Source organism: Perkinsus marinus (assembly GCF_000006405.1).
Source record: "Perkinsus marinus ATCC 50983 genomic scaffold scf_1104296970858, whole genome shotgun sequence".
NCBI lineage: Eukaryota > Perkinsozoa > Perkinsida > Perkinsidae > Perkinsus > Perkinsus marinus.
Genome location: NW_003202288.1, coordinates 185436 through 198722, shown reverse-complemented (window position 1 = coordinate 198722; position 13287 = coordinate 185436). Strand labels below are relative to the sequence as shown.

General features: G+C 51.6%; 4 protein-coding genes across 4 annotated transcripts; 2 read left to right on the top strand and 2 right to left on the bottom strand.

The window, feature by feature from the left end:
* Positions 1 to 189: 189 nt before the first annotated feature.
* Pmar_PMAR024529 (hypothetical protein) lies at positions 190 to 3499 on the bottom strand (the record flags this gene model as incomplete). The annotated part of the gene is made up of 17 exons (XM_002767288.1): positions 3354 to 3499; positions 3186 to 3301; positions 3047 to 3143; positions 2908 to 3003; positions 2735 to 2859; positions 2297 to 2413; positions 2124 to 2247; positions 1934 to 2077; positions 1824 to 1885; positions 1647 to 1779; positions 1413 to 1586; positions 1221 to 1362; positions 1095 to 1177; positions 674 to 766; positions 509 to 625; positions 358 to 462; positions 190 to 279 (listed from the first exon to the last, which is right to left on the bottom strand). Exons 1-17 carry the CDS (start codon positions 3483 to 3485, stop codon positions 190 to 192), a joined length of 1950 nt encoding a protein of 649 aa, XP_002767334.1. The 5' UTR covers positions 3486 to 3499.
* A 1769-nt stretch (positions 3500 to 5268) lies between these two features.
* Pmar_PMAR024528 (merozoite surface protein-3, putative) lies at positions 5269 to 7074 on the top strand (the record flags this gene model as incomplete). The annotated part of the gene is made up of 3 exons (XM_002767287.1): positions 5269 to 5370; positions 5422 to 5511; positions 5581 to 7074. The coding sequence occupies 3 exons, from the start codon at positions 5269 to 5271 to the stop codon at positions 7072 to 7074; spliced, it is 1686 nt and encodes a 561-aa protein (XP_002767333.1).
* A 404-nt stretch (positions 7075 to 7478) lies between these two features.
* Pmar_PMAR024527 (phosphoribosylpyrophosphate synthetase, putative) lies at positions 7479 to 9400 on the bottom strand (the record flags this gene model as incomplete). The annotated part of the gene is made up of 11 exons (XM_002767286.1): positions 7479 to 7680; positions 7728 to 7814; positions 7861 to 8031; positions 8076 to 8179; positions 8226 to 8337; positions 8387 to 8450; positions 8499 to 8602; positions 8649 to 8860; positions 8955 to 9034; positions 9083 to 9192; positions 9236 to 9400. 11 exons carry the CDS (start codon positions 9398 to 9400, stop codon positions 7579 to 7581), a joined length of 1311 nt encoding a protein of 436 aa, XP_002767332.1. The 3' UTR covers positions 7479 to 7578.
* Positions 9401 to 9682: 282 nt separating this feature from the next.
* Positions 9683 to 11044, top strand: Pmar_PMAR024526 (hypothetical protein; the record flags this gene model as incomplete). Its single annotated transcript, XM_002767285.1, has 1 exon — positions 9683 to 11044. One exon carries the CDS (start codon positions 9683 to 9685, stop codon positions 11042 to 11044), a length of 1362 nt encoding a protein of 453 aa, XP_002767331.1.
* Between the last annotated feature and the right edge of the window lie 2243 nt (positions 11045 to 13287).

Below are 13287 nucleotides of genomic sequence, written 5' to 3'. Positions count from 1 at the left end.
GTATAGGTTCTTATAGCCCGTTAAGGGTCCTCGGCAAGTGATGCCCTCGGGAGTACCACTGATCACTGAAATTACTACTCTAGTCGGAAGGAAGGTCCTTGCTCGAACATTCGACAAGCTCTCGTTTTATCCCAATTTCCCCAGACTGTTACCAACACAAGTATAGTAAAACTACCCGAAACCTCTGAGCTACGATGCACTATCAGCTAAAGTCGTCTTAGATTCAGCAACAACAACACTTCCATCTCCATCACGGGGAGCTTCACTCTCCACTGCGGCCTGACACAGGAATATCAACTACACCTCAACCACTGCGAAGGAATCCCCCACTGATAAACCACACGTTTCAATGGTCACCTTGGCTCGCTCCTTCCCCTTCAACCGATACACGAGTTCGATAAGCTCATCTTTAGCAGCGTCATTGCTAACCGGCGCAGGCTTCTTGTTATAGCACTCAATGTGCTAAGGAGAATATCACTTCCCCACGAGGACTTGCCAAAAATCTCACCGATCGGGCCAGCATCCTCCGTAACTGCCACTGGAATATTTTGTTGTTGTAGCAGCGATAGTCCTCCTCAATGCCCTCTTCAGGATCGTCGTGTTGCATCACCTTATTCATGTACTTCTGAAAATTTCCGAAATTCACCAACTACACACATCCGCTGATACTTACTTCACACTGATTCTCCTCCTCTACTTCATCATCACTGCCAGCCGGACTGCTTTCAGGGGAGGGCGCGTATGGGGAGACAGCCGAAGCGTCCGCCTGCATGGACAACTCTCTGGACGGCAATCATTAGAGCTTCACCCTAGTGATATGAAAAACACTAGTTCACGCGAATATCGCGTTTTTCACCGAATTTTACGCTCTACTTCGCGTAAAACAAGCTGTGAAACTCCAATGAAGCCACCAGCGTGAAAAAATATACACACGGTCAACTACAAATGAAAATTCTGAGGAAATTTTGGGTGATTCTCGTTGATGCCTGTATACTTCTACCCAAATTCATACGTAAGCTTGTATAACTAGTGAGAGAACACCTGAGCTCAGCTGCGGAGGAAGGCGAGCATATATTCCAACATGGGGAACTCACTGCTTCATGTAGCATCTGCAACATCCTCTCGACATGCCTAGGGACAGCCTTACTATGTCGAGTTCTCTTCGGGGGAGGAGACTCTATAACAACGTGTCACCAAGGGTGTCACCGCAGCTACCCTACCACTGGATCGGTCAGCGCTCTTCCTCTTCGTTGGTAATGTACCATCACCGATCACGACATCAGCCTTAGTTTGACATGAGGGCGGCCAGGGCGTGCCGAATCTTTCCCTGTGCGTAGAGTGCAAAAATGGACCGCAAACTTCCTGAATGAATAAGTCACCAGCTGTACGGCTTTCCCAAGTGGTAGTAGTACTTTGCTAACAGCAATGCCTTTCCAGCCCAACCAATGGGTTTCCTTTCGTAGGAGGTAGTCGGCTAGACTAGAGAAGCTCGACCCGAATACGTTGTGAATCATACGGCGTAGATCAACGACTGGATGGAACACTTCTCTTCGGTGTTGCAGCTGTGCTCGGAAGTCTGGAGTGTCCTGTTCGTGGAAAAATGACACATGCGAGGGTCGAACCCGAGACCTCCTCCTCCTGCTCACCCTCTTGCAGTCCCAAATGCGGTTGCAAGCACTATGAGCTTTGATGAGAATATGTGCTGCCGTCCGCCGCATCACCGTATAGTCTGTGAGGGCCAAGGCCAGCTCAGGAAGACTCGCAGCTTGGACAGAAAATCTAACACGAAACCTCCCAGGAACACCTACTCCACTACTACTCACTCCACAGGGACGTCAGCACGCTTGATAGCATTAGGCTCCCCTACTGCCCCGAGCTTGGTGACCTGACCACCAAAATAGCATCAACAGGAAGTGCAGCAGATCCCCCTCACATGTAAAACGGAATACACAGCGTTGCGGAGGTCGTTGGTGAGTTGCTTCACATCTGAAGGCGTCTTAAACGGTCCCGAGGTCTCCTGTGGCCGTTCTGGCATTTGACGAAGTGCATATTGTATTTGCGATATGAACGCTCTCGCCTGAGAAAACTATATGAGAATTCTTCGCCTGAAATTACAAGCTTACTTTCATCAGATCAACCACGCAATCCTTCTTTTCTTTTTCCGATAAATTTTTCGTATCGCCAGGCCATATGCGCTCCCACAGTTCCCAAAGTTTTTTCATTTCCTCCTCGCTGACGCTGGACGCACTACAAGAAAACGAGGCATGCTACTATGCGGCTGAGGAGTGTGTACTACTCTGGATCCTTCTGGGCAGCCAATGATGCATCGATGGTAGTCCAATGCCTGTTAAAAGGCGTCCTGTAAACGTGGCAGAGAGCCTTGAGGTCCATCGGGAGTATATCCTCGATTGACCTAGAAGTTGCAAATACCAAAGCAGGCTAAAAGTCTGAGAAAATTTTGGGAAATTTTCCTTGGTTTTTGTACACTTTTATTCGAAGTCGTATATAAACTTCTATAATAAGTAAGAAAACTCCTTCTGAGCTCAGCTGAGGAAAGCGAACGAATGCATGTGTCGGTGACGATATGGAAATTCTGAGGAAATTTTGGTATATTCCTATTGAGCTATGTGCATTTCTACTCGAATTCGTATGTTAACTCCTATACTTAGTGAGAAAACTCCCGAGCTCAGCTGAGGCAAGCGAACATATATTCCCACGCCAACATTGCTACTACCCCGCAGCCTTAGCCCGAGTGGCCCAGTCTTGAGGCCTCGATGAGTCCAACCTGTCCAGCGCTCTACTTAATACCATCACAACTTGCAAAGTGAAGGAAGAGTCCCCAGTAGCTGCCATCTTGACCTAATTTGAATCCATGTCGAGTGAACCTAAGATATTCCCATAGTTCACCTCCTTCTCTGTCGCTGTGGCCGGCAGGGCACTCACTCTGCTTTCCACTCTACCATGTAGGAACCGTCTTGCTGATAATATACGAGATGACACCACCTGATCAGTTCCATCAAATCCTCACGACCTCCTCCTCTCTTACCTTGACCGCACTAGCTAACCCTTGGGCCGGCATCAGACTAAGGTAAGTGTCCGATATGGGCACTATGGGTCTCCATCGACACGTGGTTTTCGAAGATCTACAAGGGAACATGGAGAGCAACTACCTCTTATATAACTACCCTTCCTTGGCCAGCTCGCCAATGCACATGTCTAGAGACTCCTCCAAGGCCGCCAGCAACCGCCTCGATAGTTCTTCTGGTGCATCAGCTGGGACCTCACGGACGATCTCAACAGCCTAGCAGTAGCGCAATCTCATCAGAGTTGTCCATTTATGATGATTCTCGAACCTTTTGAATTGAAGTCATCTCGAATTTATCAGCTTCTATCCTCGCTGACTCGACACCGCCACCACCACTACTGCTGACCGTGCCCGCCGGTGATGGAGGTTCTCTTTTGCCGGTTGCCTCCTTGCTGGACATGACCGAGAGCACCTACAAGGCAGCTGTGTGCTCACCCTTACGTGAACTAACTCGACAATAGATGTTATGAAAATGAGTATTATGATGAAGTCGATAGAAGATGTATGTCAGCTCTCCTACTTCTTGCCGGATACTCTCAGTACTCCTCAGCATTCACACCATTTGATGAGTCTAGATGCATACGTTCATTCGATTTTATAATGGTTATTTCCGTCATCCCATAGAGCAAGGTTGATATCCTAGATCTTAGCCACCATCAAAAGATCAGATGAGAAAGCGATAGGCAAAAGATCGCTGAACTGCTTACTAAAATTCGTACTGGGCGCCCCGCATATTGTACCCGCACGCATAATCATTCCCGGGTTCGATCCCTGCACACCGCATTTTCTCCCTCATTTTCCAACCAACACCTGTTGTTTCAGTGGACGCAGCCGCCACAAACACTGACCGATTTTAATTCTGAGAAGCGTTTCTAGAAACGATTCTGGGATTTGCTGTTCATAGAACCAGCTCTAGAAACGATCCCTACTCAACGGTCGGTTGAGTAGACTGAAATTCACAGATGATATTCCGTCGTCGCATAAAGACAGTGACCATCCCACTAGCTCAGAGTGTCACACCGTGCGGGAGCAGTAGCAATGATTAGCCAGAGTCACCCTAGATGCTGTGTTGTGAGGAAAGGCCATATTCGTTTGCTACAGTTTCTACTTGTGCTATGCAATGGACACCATTTCACCTAAGCCTCTCTCCACGGAACCATCAGGCATGAGAAGGTCATTGAGGTTTTCTGACGAGTCGGAAGCTCTCAATGAACTCAGCGAGAGGAGCCCAGCGGCCCACAGCGGTCGCCTTTGGAGGAAATATCGGAGTTTTGTAATACATAAGACTAAATTTGCTTCCCTTATTTTTACCTCAGGGGATCCTCCTACCCCATTACATGGGAGAGTGGGCAGCCATAATGCAGAATTTCTTTCTCTGTTTTTCGTCGGAAGCCGACGCGAGACCTAAATTCGTCCTACGTCTCAGCAGCATTGAAGCGGTTGAGAAGGGACCGTTCTCCCACAGCGACCGAGTCGATCAACGATTTACAATAAAGTTGGTATGGGGCTTCTGGAATTTTGGTATCAATCGTTGGGCTTCGTGGAAATGGGAATCGCAAGGATGTACATTAGCATAGTTACGATCACGTTTTCATACTCGAACAAACTCAGTGTTGATTGCTGTCCTCAGATACGTCAAAGGATGCCAGGGAGGGCCCGCATCGCCCATCGCTCGGGTTGAGTTCCTCGCTGGCTCTCCTAGAGAAAGGAATGTTTGGGTAGCGGCGTTGAGCGACGCTGTGGCAGAGATGCGAGGTGAACAATACGCCTCCTTTGTGTCGGCGAGGAGGCACCATGAGGTCCTTGAGAGGTTTCGGAGGGACTCGGAGGGAGATGCGCGGGAGAAATCTTTGCGATTGGTGAATGCGGTTGAGGCTGGAGTCAGACGTAGATGGGCTTTCTTCACATGGAGGCAACTCGTGAAGGGGACGGTGGAAGTCCGCAAGCTCAAAGCCTCTGACCAGTTCGGTCGAGTATTAAAGTCAGCTGTGGCAGCTAGGCAGGCTCGTGCATTCCGAATCCTCAGTTGCCATGCTCAGATGGCTAGGGTGGAGGAAAAGACACTTTCTAACTGTACTAGGATCCTTGGGGATGCACTCCTGAGGTACGCAGATAGACTCTCGGGTGCTCGGAGGAGCTCCTTGAGGCGGCTGGCGCTTGTGGTGGCTCGGCGAAGTATTGGTATGGGCTATCGGGCTCTAGTTGACGAGAAGGAGAGGTATGAGAAGGCAGTGATGAGGAAACGTGAGGGAGCGAGGCTGATGGAGAAGGCAATTCACTCAGTGGTAGGCTGGGGAGGACGAAGGTCAGCAGGTTGGAGTAGATCATCCCTTCAGATGCGTAACGTCGTCAGTGATACCGTGCGGCGGTGGTGCGTCTCAGTGGCTCGTCGATCCCGTCATTTGGGTACCTGCAGAGTGGGGGAGGTGAGCCTCTACCGGTCCGAATATATGGATTATGCTTGTATCGGTTGATTTGCCATGACCTGTTTCCAGGTATGCGACTCACCTATGGAGGAGAAGAGTCACCGCGGTAGGGAGGAGGCCGTCGTGGTCAGTGAGGAGGCTGACGAGGTCAGTGAGGAGACGGCCGAGGTCAATGAGGAGACCGCCGAGGTCAATGAGGAGACCACGGAGGTCAATGAGGAGACCGCCGAGGTCAGTGAGGGGATTGTCGAGGTCAGTGAGGGGACCGCCGAGGTCAATGAGGAGACCGCCGAGGTCAGTGAGGAGACCGCCGAGGTCAGTGAGGGGATTGTCGAGGTCAGTGAGGGGACCGCCGAGGTCAATGAGGAGACCGCCGAGGTCAGTGAGGGGATTGTCGAGGTCAGTGAGGGGACCGCCGAGGTCAGCGAGGAGACCGTGGAGGTCAATGAGGGGACCGCCGAGGTCAGTGAGGAGACCGCCGAGGTCAGTGAGGAGACCGCCGAGGTCAGTGAGGAGACCGCCGAGGTCAGTGAGGAGACCGCCGAGGTCAGTGAGGGCACCACCGAGGTCTGTGAGGGGACCACGAAGGTCAGTGAGGAGGCCGGCGAAATTAGTGAGGAGGCTGACGGGGTCAGTGCTGAAGCGGAGAACGAGGTGAGAGTATCAGCGGAAGGGCCGTTGAAAGGTGATAACCCGGATGTACCCGATAACGTCTTGGGAGCACCACATCCATCTTTTGATGAGACTATGACGGCCATTGGTGAGAGGGTCTCCCAGCCGTCTTCTCAATCGTCAGTGGATACTCTCAAATCTAACCGCAGCCTCATAGACGAGGCCCCTGGGGAGCTCAAATGGGAAGTCGAAGAGGGAGAGATGAGAACAGCGAGTGGCGCAAATCTTGAGACTCGCGAGGACGTTGACTACTCATCGGCAAAGGAAATCTCTAGACACGTAGTGGCGGAACTGGGTGGGCTTGAGGTATCGGTATTTGATACGGCACATGAGCAGCAGCAGGAGCAGGAGCTTGCTGTCACTGAGGAGGCCACATCCTTCTGTCGGGAGTTGTCCGCGGTCGGTGAAGTTGTGGAGGAGTTGGATGGTGGTGTGCGCTCCGAAGATGTTCGAGTAGCATGGAGTCATCCTGGGGGTATCTTAGGGTTGAGCGAGCAAGATACGGAAGAGGCCCAGTCAAGGCCCGCAAGTGAGCATGGCAAGCAAACTGATGGCAGTCCATCCCCCTGTGAAGAGCTGACGTCGTCTGTACAGCAACCTGCAGTCAGCACAGAATCCAACCCGTCCATCATTCGGCACGCCAATGATGAACATTGGCCGGCCCAAGTCGAGAGCCCCGAGTCATTCAGTGGGGCCGGGAGGAAATCATTGACGACCGTTGAGGAAATGCAAGACGACAAGTTTGAGAAGAACGTCGCTTTTCAGAAGCACTTTAAAGTTCCTCCGTTGCCACTTCAGCGAGTCACGAGGACTGGCCGGAAGGCGGTACGGCTCCCCCCTCCCACAAGAGATTGGGAAACTATCGAGTTTACAGACTCATCACCAGAATGAATCTACCAGATTGTTTTCAATGGTTACATGTGCTTGGACGTCGATCTATTCGTTGTATGTTGTTATGCTACATTGAGTATTGTGTTAGAGTTAGAGGGATGATCACAGACACAGTAGGAAGAGGACTTTTCACGCGCCACGAAATCTCATGAGAGCGAGGCTTTTTCCTGTAGCACACCTCGGTAGAAAGTGTCGATATCAACGTTCAAGGCAGCGCAAAACCGTTCCCTATTCACATTGCAAAGACTGCTACGCGAAGGCGTTGCAACTGGAAGCATCATCGTAGCACGTGAGGTATTATAAGCCCAACAACCACTAAGCCTGCGTAAGCTCCCGAGAGCTCCATCCGAATCCAATGCAGAGAAGTGTAACTGAGCAACGCTCCACACAAGTCGATTTTGCAGTGAAACCACTATCCTAGGAAGAGCAGCTGTTGCTGATACCATCACTTAAGTTGCAACAAGACAATTCGTAAACATTAGCACGCCGGTACTTCAATCGCAACTACGCGTCGGGGGCTACACCAAAGAGGTCATGGAGACTCTCCTTCTGGTGAATGCGACGGATGGCATCCGCGATAAGCACAGCGATCGACAACTGTGTGAGCTGAGGGAGAGTACCATCGAAAGAGCAGCTGCTGGGAGGAAACTCACCTTGGGGCATTCCTTGGAGTCTTCAGGGCTGTGCTGGATACTATCAGTCACAATAACCTCTTCTAACGGGGACGCTTGAATACGCGCCTGAACAGAGACGGTCTCGTTTTCCGATCGGGGTCATCTTGGTCACCTTTGCTGGGCCACTGAGTAGACCATGAGTTGCAAAGGCGAATACACGCAAGGCGCCGTGCTTCTTAAGCTCTCTAGCCGCCTCGCAGAGTGTGCCGGCGGTATCAATCATATCATCCACGATAATGCAGTCGCTACCAGCCACTTGACCGACCAGATCCATCCGGGCCACCTAAAACGCCTTCGACAGGGGGAGTACCATGGCACGGGACCAACCTGATTGGGGCGATCCCTCTGCTTGATGAGCATCGCGATGGCAACATCCTCAACACCGTGGTTGATGAGGCCCTCCTGGAACTTACGGGCGCGGTACACACCACCTGTTGAGATAGTCACTGACCACAAGCGGCGGCTCATCCTACATACCAGCATCAGGAGAGACGATCACTGGCTTCACGAGAGGCTTTGTTAGGAAGTACTCCAAGCCGATAACTTGGGCTTCCAGGTTGTCGACGGGCACTCGAGGGCCGAAGAACCCCTATAAATGATGACAATCACTAACCTGGTGAATTGCGAATTATTCCGACCTGAATCTGTCCGCAGTGCAAGTCTACTGCAACGACTCTGTCGACACCCATGGTCTCCAATAGTCTGCAAGGAGGGAGCACTAACGCATGGGGGTAGGTCGGAAGACACTACCTTGCGACATCAGCGGCAGAGATAGGCACGCGACTGCTCATCTTACGATCTTGTCTAGCGTACCCGTAGTAAGGTACCACAGCTGTGATTCTCTTCGCCGAGGCCTACCAATAAACCACATGGGAGATGGGCATATGACCTCCGCCTTACCCGTCTGCATGTTGAGATCATAAGAAGCAATTCCATGAGGTTCTCGTTGACAGGAGGGGAGGTGGGTTGGACGAGATACACATCTTTGCCGCGGATGCTCTCTTGGATACGCAGACTAACTTCACCGTCGGCGAAGCGACCGAGGGCGACTCGGCCGAGGCGAGTGCCAAGGTGTTCGCAGATGCTCTCCGCCAGTTTCCTGTTGGCGCTACCTGACAACAGAACGCCCTATTCCGAAAGGCCCGCAACCGACCTAATGTGTATCTTTCATGGAGCGTGCTAAGATACCAACCTACTCCCCATTACCAGCAAATACAGTGATCTCCTCGTGATGAGGCTCCCCTTCATGGGGCTTCTGAACGGGCTTGTTCTCCTTGCTGCGATACCTGCCACCAACCCTCCAACCTAATCCGTCTACCATCCCGAAGACCGACATTGGATCCTCCTTGGGCATGCTGTTTTCACACTCACTGAAGTGCCTTGTGAAGGACTCGTTGACCGCCAGGGCCCCCGCAAAGAGAGCGGCGCTACCAGCGAAGACCATCTGAGGGACCAAGTGAGGGCAGGGGTCTGTATGGTCCTCTTACCGCTAGTCTCTTCCTGTTGTCTTCTCTCGATCTCTGCCAGCCGAATCGAGAAGATACCATGCCTGCCGTCTGCGCAGATGCAGAGGAGGTTGCGAAGGCTCTTGCCGCCGATACCGCAGCAAACGGAGCAGCTGCCAATCTTAGACCATTTCGGCTCGCTAGCATTATTAGGGTAGTAGTGTTATCCCAGAGGACTCACTTCAGTCGGAAGAACAACGATCAATAGTCCTGACGAGAATCGACTAGAGCTTGCAAAAGTCAGCGTGACAATAAAGAAAGGAGTGCCCCATTGTAGTTTCGTCGCAACGATCTCCTTTCCGAAGCTTGAACACGCCAAACAATCACAGACATCGAGAAAAGTTGACGCGAACCGCGCTCGCCATTCTAATCGATGACTTTGATTCCGAAGTCCACCGCCATGAACACTGTCTGACTTTTTATAGGAACATGCCTTACGAACCAGGCCAACCCTATCGTGAAGAAGAATACTCAAACAGTCATCCGCCATCTGGTAGAGACCCTGGTCACTTGGAAGAGGCCGCCTTCGATCTCTTCCGACGGGTCCTTTTCCCCGATTCCCACGAACACCATCCTGGTGAACACAACACTGAGCGTCTTGCGGACTTGATGAGACTACTCGATACACACGGTCACTCGAGTGACTTCAGAGACGTTCTGAAGGAAGTAGAGTTTTACCATCCTGGGTTTCTCAACAAGTTGAAACACGGCGACGCTCACGACTACGTTGAAGGACTATATCGTCGACACACTGAGGAGGCCTTCGACCCTAACGAGTGGGAGCTGGACCATGGCGGCCATGAGAAAGGAAAGGTGGAAGAGGAAGACTCTCATTGGAACCGTGAGGGTGGTCGAGAGGTGGACTCGGGATGGAAGTCGGTGGAGAGAGAGGAGGGGGGCCATCAATCGATGTATGACGGTGGAGACCATCATTGGGACCACAGGGCAGAGAGCAGTCCTTGGCACCACGAGGACCATCCCTGGGACCACCAGGTCGAGGACCATCCGTGGGACCACAAGGCCGAGGACCACCGTTGGGACCACAAGGCCGAGGACCACCGCTGGGACCGCAAGACCGAGGACCATCCTTGGAGCCACAGAGCGGAAGACCATCCCTGGGACCACCAGGTCGAGGACCATCCGTGGGACCACAGAGTGGAGGACCACCCCTGGGGGCACAGAGTGGAGGACCACCCCTGGGACCACAAGACCGAGGACCACCCCTGGGACCACAGAGTGGAGGACCACCCCTGGGACCACAAGACCGAGGACCACCCCTGGGACCACAGAGTGGAGGACCACCCCTGGGACCACAAGACCGAGGACCACCCCTGGGACCACAGGGTGGAGGACCACCCCTGGGACCACAAGACCGAGGACCACCCCTGGGACCACGAGGCGGATGACCATCCATGGGACCATAAGGCCGAGGACCGTCCCTGGTATCACGGAAGTGAGGACCACCCTAGGGATCACCGAGCAGAAGATCAATATTGGTCGCGTGAGCTAGAAAGGCATCTCTGGGGGAGTGAGCGGGATCATCAACACCGGTTGCCTCCGGTGGAAGAGGCGCCTTGGAATCATGATCTGGAGGAGCACCCCTGGGACCACCTGTCGGACCCTCACTGGTCTCACACCGTGGATGACCATCCTTGGGACCACACTATGGAGAAGCGGTCCGTCGGGGTAGTCGAGGATGAGGAGAAGAAAGGTCAGATGAACTCTCGTCCCACAGCCAAAAATGAGACCAGTCAGAGATGGGTGACCTCAACTGTGACCACTCCATTGTGAACTCTCCCATTTCAGAATACGGACCTCGTCCGGAGTTCTCCAACGGTCATCAATTCCAAGCGCCTGGTCAAAACCATTACGTATCCAGAAGACACGAACAAGGTCAACTCCGGGACATTCGTCGTGAAGCAATCCACGATGGTCGTGTTTATAGCCATTGTACGTCCGCACTCGGCTGAGCCTCTCGCTGTACCTTCTTTCTCTCAGGTATTCGCTATCATAGTGGTGATACGTCAGGTAGGTCTCCCAAAGGTATGTGTTGCGAAAAAAAGGAATCTTCCAGGTGCGGTCGCGAGCCTCCAAAGAACTAGCTTTCAGTCGAGTATGAAGGCCTTGAGCTCTCCTTGTCATGTCTGCATTGCTGTTACTGTTATGAGTGTCACTGTTATGAACCTGTCGAGGTGTTGAGTGTAAACGACTAACGCCGATAATAATTGCTCGCGTGGGCTGGGCCTGTGACATTGACGTACGTGAATGCGATCGATCTCAAGTTTGTCGCAGTTTTAGGCATTATCCAGTACGACTAAGTACTACCCAACTCGTAGCACGATATTCAGGAGCTGGAGGCATTCCTAAATTCAAGTGGCAGCTGAGGGACTCATACCACGCGACCCTCACAGTTGTGGTCGATTCGACACGTGACGAGGCTTGGCCCACACGCACACTCGTAGTTAAATCACGTTGAGACCAGCCTTGGACTTTGGACACGAGGTGTATAAAGCACTTGACAGTCATTGGCTATTTTCGTTAGCAGTAAACTCTTATTGCTGGATGCTGTTCACGATGGGTATAAACATCGCAGTAATCTATCTGGTCGTCTTCGCCTACACCCAAGCTTTGTTGGTGAATGACACTTTCATCAACGTGGACCTTGGTACTCTCCGTCTGCCTGTGTACGCCGAGAGCCCTCCGAAACTCTAATTTGGCCAGCACTGATCGCCACTCGGGCAAGCTGAGTCGCTAAAATGGTGCTTATACGCGCTATAATCCTACTCTGGAACTTTGAGTCCTCCGGGCAAACCCATTTCCCGTCAATGATGACATTCATGCAGAGGGGAATACAGCACGACACATCGAGTTAGATGAGGGTTCGATGGTCGATGTGGGTGTTTTCATCCCCAGGGCTCGTCTCAGTAGTGGTAAAGACGTCGACGGGGGGAAGGAGCTCTTAATACCGATGACATCTGTATGCATCGTAGCCATGCAAACACGTTAGCGCACATTGTACACTAACGTGTGTGTTCTTCAGATTGGCACGGTCAAGGCCGCGAGCAGAGCTGATGCCATTGCCGCACTACAAGGCAAAAATCCATATCTGCGGACTCAGTTATGACTCGCGTATGTGGACGCATCTGTCACTGCGACGAATAACTCCCAGGGTGTGTTCTCGGATATAACATTTCCACCACGGATTTCGCAGTGTGGACCTTTGACTGCTACATCGATATCTCCTTAGTGTATGAGTAAGGTGGTGAAAAGGTCAAATATCACAAGCCGATTACCATCTTTGAACAGACGTTCGACTAAGCATCATTCTTATCGTCATTATGATAATAGATGAGTAGTATTAGCGTCTAGCCTCGTCACCAACAAGGTTGTGCCGTTCCATTAGCACTACGGCGTTGGTACATTTTATCCGGAGGTTCACTTTTCTTCCTCCTGCCGCAAATAGTGGCTGGTCACTTGCTGCTCTCATTCTACAGAGAGATGTATGCTCTCATTCTCAGAAGCTTGGCAATCCGAGATAGAAATCCACTGGGGTTTCGAGTTGAGATAATCTTTCAAACCGTCGTGTCGTGTTCGGAAGATTCCGACATGATGCATTTGGCAGAAGGCTATTGTGTAATAGTAGTGTCTAAGACATCATCATGGATCTTTATATAGACTCACATACGTTGTTCTCTAGATACCATCGCCACCCGCCACAGAAGTTATACGTACATTCCACAGTGAACTAATGGTCTAATTCTAATATATAGAACTATCAAAATTAATCAACACCGCGTAGAGCTCGATCATGCTTTCCGATGGTTCTCTGAGGAGTGAGAACTCTCCAGCGAAGCAAGAACCGTCCGACTCTTCGTCATCACCTTGCGCTTAGTATTGCATCACCAAGTTCACAATGGCCTGCACAATTTTAAACGTAGCTCCGGCCACGTTTGAACGTCCCATCGAGTCGACGGTGTTGACATGTTGCCAACACTTAGTAGTCACTGAGTGCGAGTCAGTACACATTTGCGCAG